Source organism: Solea solea, chromosome 16 (genome assembly GCF_958295425.1).
Source record: "Solea solea chromosome 16, fSolSol10.1, whole genome shotgun sequence".
Taxonomy (NCBI): Eukaryota; Metazoa; Chordata; class Actinopteri; order Pleuronectiformes; family Soleidae; genus Solea; species Solea solea.
Window position 1 is genome coordinate 13,329,283 of NC_081149.1, and position 3,751 is coordinate 13,333,033.

A 3,751-nucleotide genomic window follows, 5' to 3' on the forward strand; every position below is an offset into this window, starting at 1 on the left:
GAAATTTCAATGGTTTTGTTGTTTTGTTTTTTGATGGTGTATGACAAAGTTCCTTCACTTAAACATCACACATACTCACTGTATTTATCATTTATCTGGCTGTATTGTACACATGATATTGACCAGATTTTTAAGCAATATTGTATATATTCCCAGATGAATGACGAGGACCTTTGGAGTGTTTCAATAGTTACACCTCCACCTTGTGGTACAATGTAGCTACTACAAAAGGGATCACACCCCAAATGAGATCAGAGATCAGTTCACATTTCTGCAGGGCCTAAATATTAATAGAAAGGTTGACTCGCATAAACAAAAGAAACACAGTGAAATGCTCTGCAGTAAGAAGGATTTATTTCAAAAGGTTTATTTTGAAGAATACTGACAAATAAAATGGAAACAGGTTTGTACAAAGCAAATTAATCGTACGACAACACAACAGGCAACATAAAGTAGGCTATACATTTCAAGAATAGTAGGTAAAAAAAAGCACCATTTTTAAAACTAGATTACAAAATGCAAAATTATTTGACATATCAAGTACAATGATAATTCAGACAAAAAGTTCATAAGTTTACTAAAAAAACTTGTTTCTTTCTTTTTTGTTTATTTCTGAGGATTTACTCATTTTCCTTCAAGAACACACATATTCTAAGTAAGGCACGTCGTTCAAAGCAAATTAAAGACAAAGAAGGGGGCGACGACAAAGACGAGAAAAGCTAGGTACTCTGGCAGTTGAAGCAGTATCTCTTTGGCACAGCTGCATGACTTGTGAGAGACACAGATTCTATCACAAAAACGAGGATGACAATGTTAACTTTGACAACAATATGTACAAAAATGTATGTAAAAAAAATGTTATAAATATGTCTAAAAACCACAGACACTATGTACATCCTTCTACTAAAGAAAGGCGGGATTGTTCGTCGTTGTTATCACACGTGGGGGATTCGTGGAAGTGTTGGGTGTCAGCATGCAACTAAAGTCAATACGTCACCAACATATTGCTTAACGTACTTCGAGGAAACACTGTCGCCACGGGAATCACGTTGTGCAAGGGTGTTGAAATTCACACGGCAAACCGTGTGCGGCGGTTGTCAGCATATGATGAATGGATGCTAAAATACAGCAAAACGGTAACAGCGATTCGCAGCGATTGCGAGACAGTATCTCCTGTCTGTTTTTACAACTGTTAGTGACACATGCACTTTTGTTATATTGTTGGGATGTCAGTCTCTGGTCTGTGGGCAGTAGGCACAGTGCGATGTTGTGGTAAGGGGGTCTCCTTACGACCCCTCCCTCTCGTCTCCTCCTCTCCTCCTCTCATTCTTTCTTCCTCAGGACGATATAAATGAGGCCACTGATGAGACTGAGAGGGAAAGCTACCCAGGCCAGCACATAGGCGTAGCCGAACTGTGTGTGAGGGGTGTCATCAGGACACATCACAGTGTAGATGATCGCACCGCACATCACGAACAAACCTAGGGAAGACAACAACAGGAGTGAGGAGGATCTGAAGGAATTTGAAGGGGAATGCGAGATGACCTCACTCCTCCTCCGCCCACATCTGCTCAGGGTGTGACCGGTCAGCGTGTGATGAAGTCATACTCACTCGCAAAGATCTGGAAGATGGCGGTGAAGTAGAAGCGTCCGCCCTTGACAAGTTTGAAGAGCTGGAACACGAACGCGATGAGGGAAAAGAAGCAGAAGAGAACCGACAGGATCATGAGGGCTTGCACCGCCTGGATCCAGTCTGGAAGACAAAAACGAGAGGCGTCAATTGTGGCACGGTCGTTAACTTTCCCGTGACGGTAAAAAACTGCTCAACGTGTCCACTTTGGGTGTTTTCTTAAACCTTCATTGGTGGACGGCTTGCAGTGGTAGCCTCCATTGGACGATATCAGGCAATTGTACCATAGATCTGTGCTCCTATCCCCACCTACAGACCACGCCTGGTAAACACAACAACACAGAGACATTTCAATACACTGAAGCGTCTAAGGCAACAATATCCAACAGCAATAATAATAATAATAATAATCTACGGACATTAGAGGCTGTGCTTCACAGAGTCTGCATTAGGTGAAAAGAGAAAAAACAAAGTTTTATAGTAAGTAACTTACACTGGCTGCTGTGGACACGATGAGGAGAATGAGAATGATTAAGTGCAAGACGAGCACACCGAGCAGGATGAGCAGCATTTTTCAAGTAGATCTGGAGGAAAACACAAGACAAAAATATGAGTCAATCCATAGTTTTAAGAAAAATCCCCATCCCACCAAATCACCCAACCCAGCTCGACAACAACCGCTCGTCTCGCCTCCAGATGGCGCTACACCCTCAGTTCTGCAACCAACCGCAATGTTTACCTCAGTGTGAAAGTATCCTCTTACATGCAAACGTTAAAAAAAAAAAAGAGAGGGAACTCTAATGTCTTCCCGATGAGCTCGAGAGCTCAGCGTGGCGCGTGTTAATAAAACAGAATCGAATTTTAAAAACTTCACCGCGCAGATCGTTTCCCTCCGCCTTCAGATACGAGTCTTAGCGGATTAGTGAGAAAATGAGTCGACGACTGAGCGACACGTTCGAACGACTAATCGATGCATGCTGCTGGACAACAACTCTGCGTGGAAACAGAGAGGGGAAAAAAACATTCCTGTAGTAGTGCCGCCCCGCCATGCGTCAGCGTGTTATAGCCATTTCATCCGCACTACGTTTCTAAACAAACACAGAAACACCGCGAGGCAACAGTTACACGCGCAAACTCTAACACTCAGTTGTCGTGCGTAAAGGCAAATGCGTAAAAGTAACTCCACAGTCATTTTTTTCAAATTTAAAGTCCAGAAGGTGAAGGAAAGTCAATGAAAACGTCAAAACCAACGCGGAAAAAAAAGGAGGAAGAAGCTCCATCACATACGTCCAACTTACGAAAAGGCAAAGCAGGAGGTTCGTCTGAGTGAAAAGGGGAGTTTGGGGAAAGTTATCACCAAGCAGCTTCTGCCTCTCTCGACTGTTTCTCTGAAGCTACTATTCCAGATGTGGCTCTTTCTCTCTCGCTCTCTCTCTCTCTCTCTCTCTCACACACACACACACCCCAGTCCCGTCTCTTTCTCCGCCTGAGAGAGAACACCGCCCTGCAGGCCCTGCACGTCACCAGAGGCCCGCTCCAAAACTTTTTCTCCCTCCCCAACCCTCCCCCACCGCACCTTCCCCTCTCCCCTCAGTAGCCTATCATCTGGATTATAGTAAAGTCTGCAGGGATTGTAAGGAGCATCCTATGGTATTATTGTGCACAATCTAAAGCCTGTCTCTACTTTTATGACTTTAAAAAAACACATACCATTTTTGGTGTATAACTGGTGGTGAGTTACTGATTCAGTGCAACAAGCACTGACTTTGTCTTTGTGTCTGGGAGAAGCATAACTCAAAAAGTAAGATTTTCATTCATGAAATGTTTTGATGATGGCATAAATATGGCTTATGAAATAAATAAATGATGAGATTTTTGGAAGTTGAACTGGACTGGGATCGCCAGTTCATCACATGTAGAAACAAACAATCCACACTCACACCTACAGTCAATTTGTGTCCATGTTTTTGGACTGTGGGAGGAAACACACATCTCCAGAGTTCAGAGCGTTTATTCTGAAAAAAAATATACGTAAACTTATTAAAATATTCAGATTATGTTGCTAGAATTGACAGTTAGCCTTTAAAGTACATGTTTGGTTTGAAAAAGACAAATAATAAC

The 3,751-nt window shown here is 42.7% G+C and overlaps 1 protein-coding gene across 1 annotated transcript; it reads right to left on the reverse strand.

The window, feature by feature from the left end:
- Window positions 1-332: 332 nt before the first annotated feature.
- Window positions 333-3,086, reverse strand: LOC131475420 (peripheral myelin protein 22-like). The gene is made up of 5 exons (XM_058653531.1): window positions 2,929-3,086; window positions 2,124-2,214; window positions 1,856-1,952; window positions 1,613-1,753; window positions 333-1,481 (listed from the first exon to the last, which is right to left on the reverse strand). Exons 2-5 carry the CDS (start codon window positions 2,199-2,201, stop codon window positions 1,324-1,326), a joined length of 474 nt encoding a protein of 157 aa, XP_058509514.1. The 5' UTR covers window positions 2,202-2,214; window positions 2,929-3,086; the 3' UTR covers window positions 333-1,323.
- Between the last annotated feature and the right edge of the window lie 665 nt (window positions 3,087-3,751).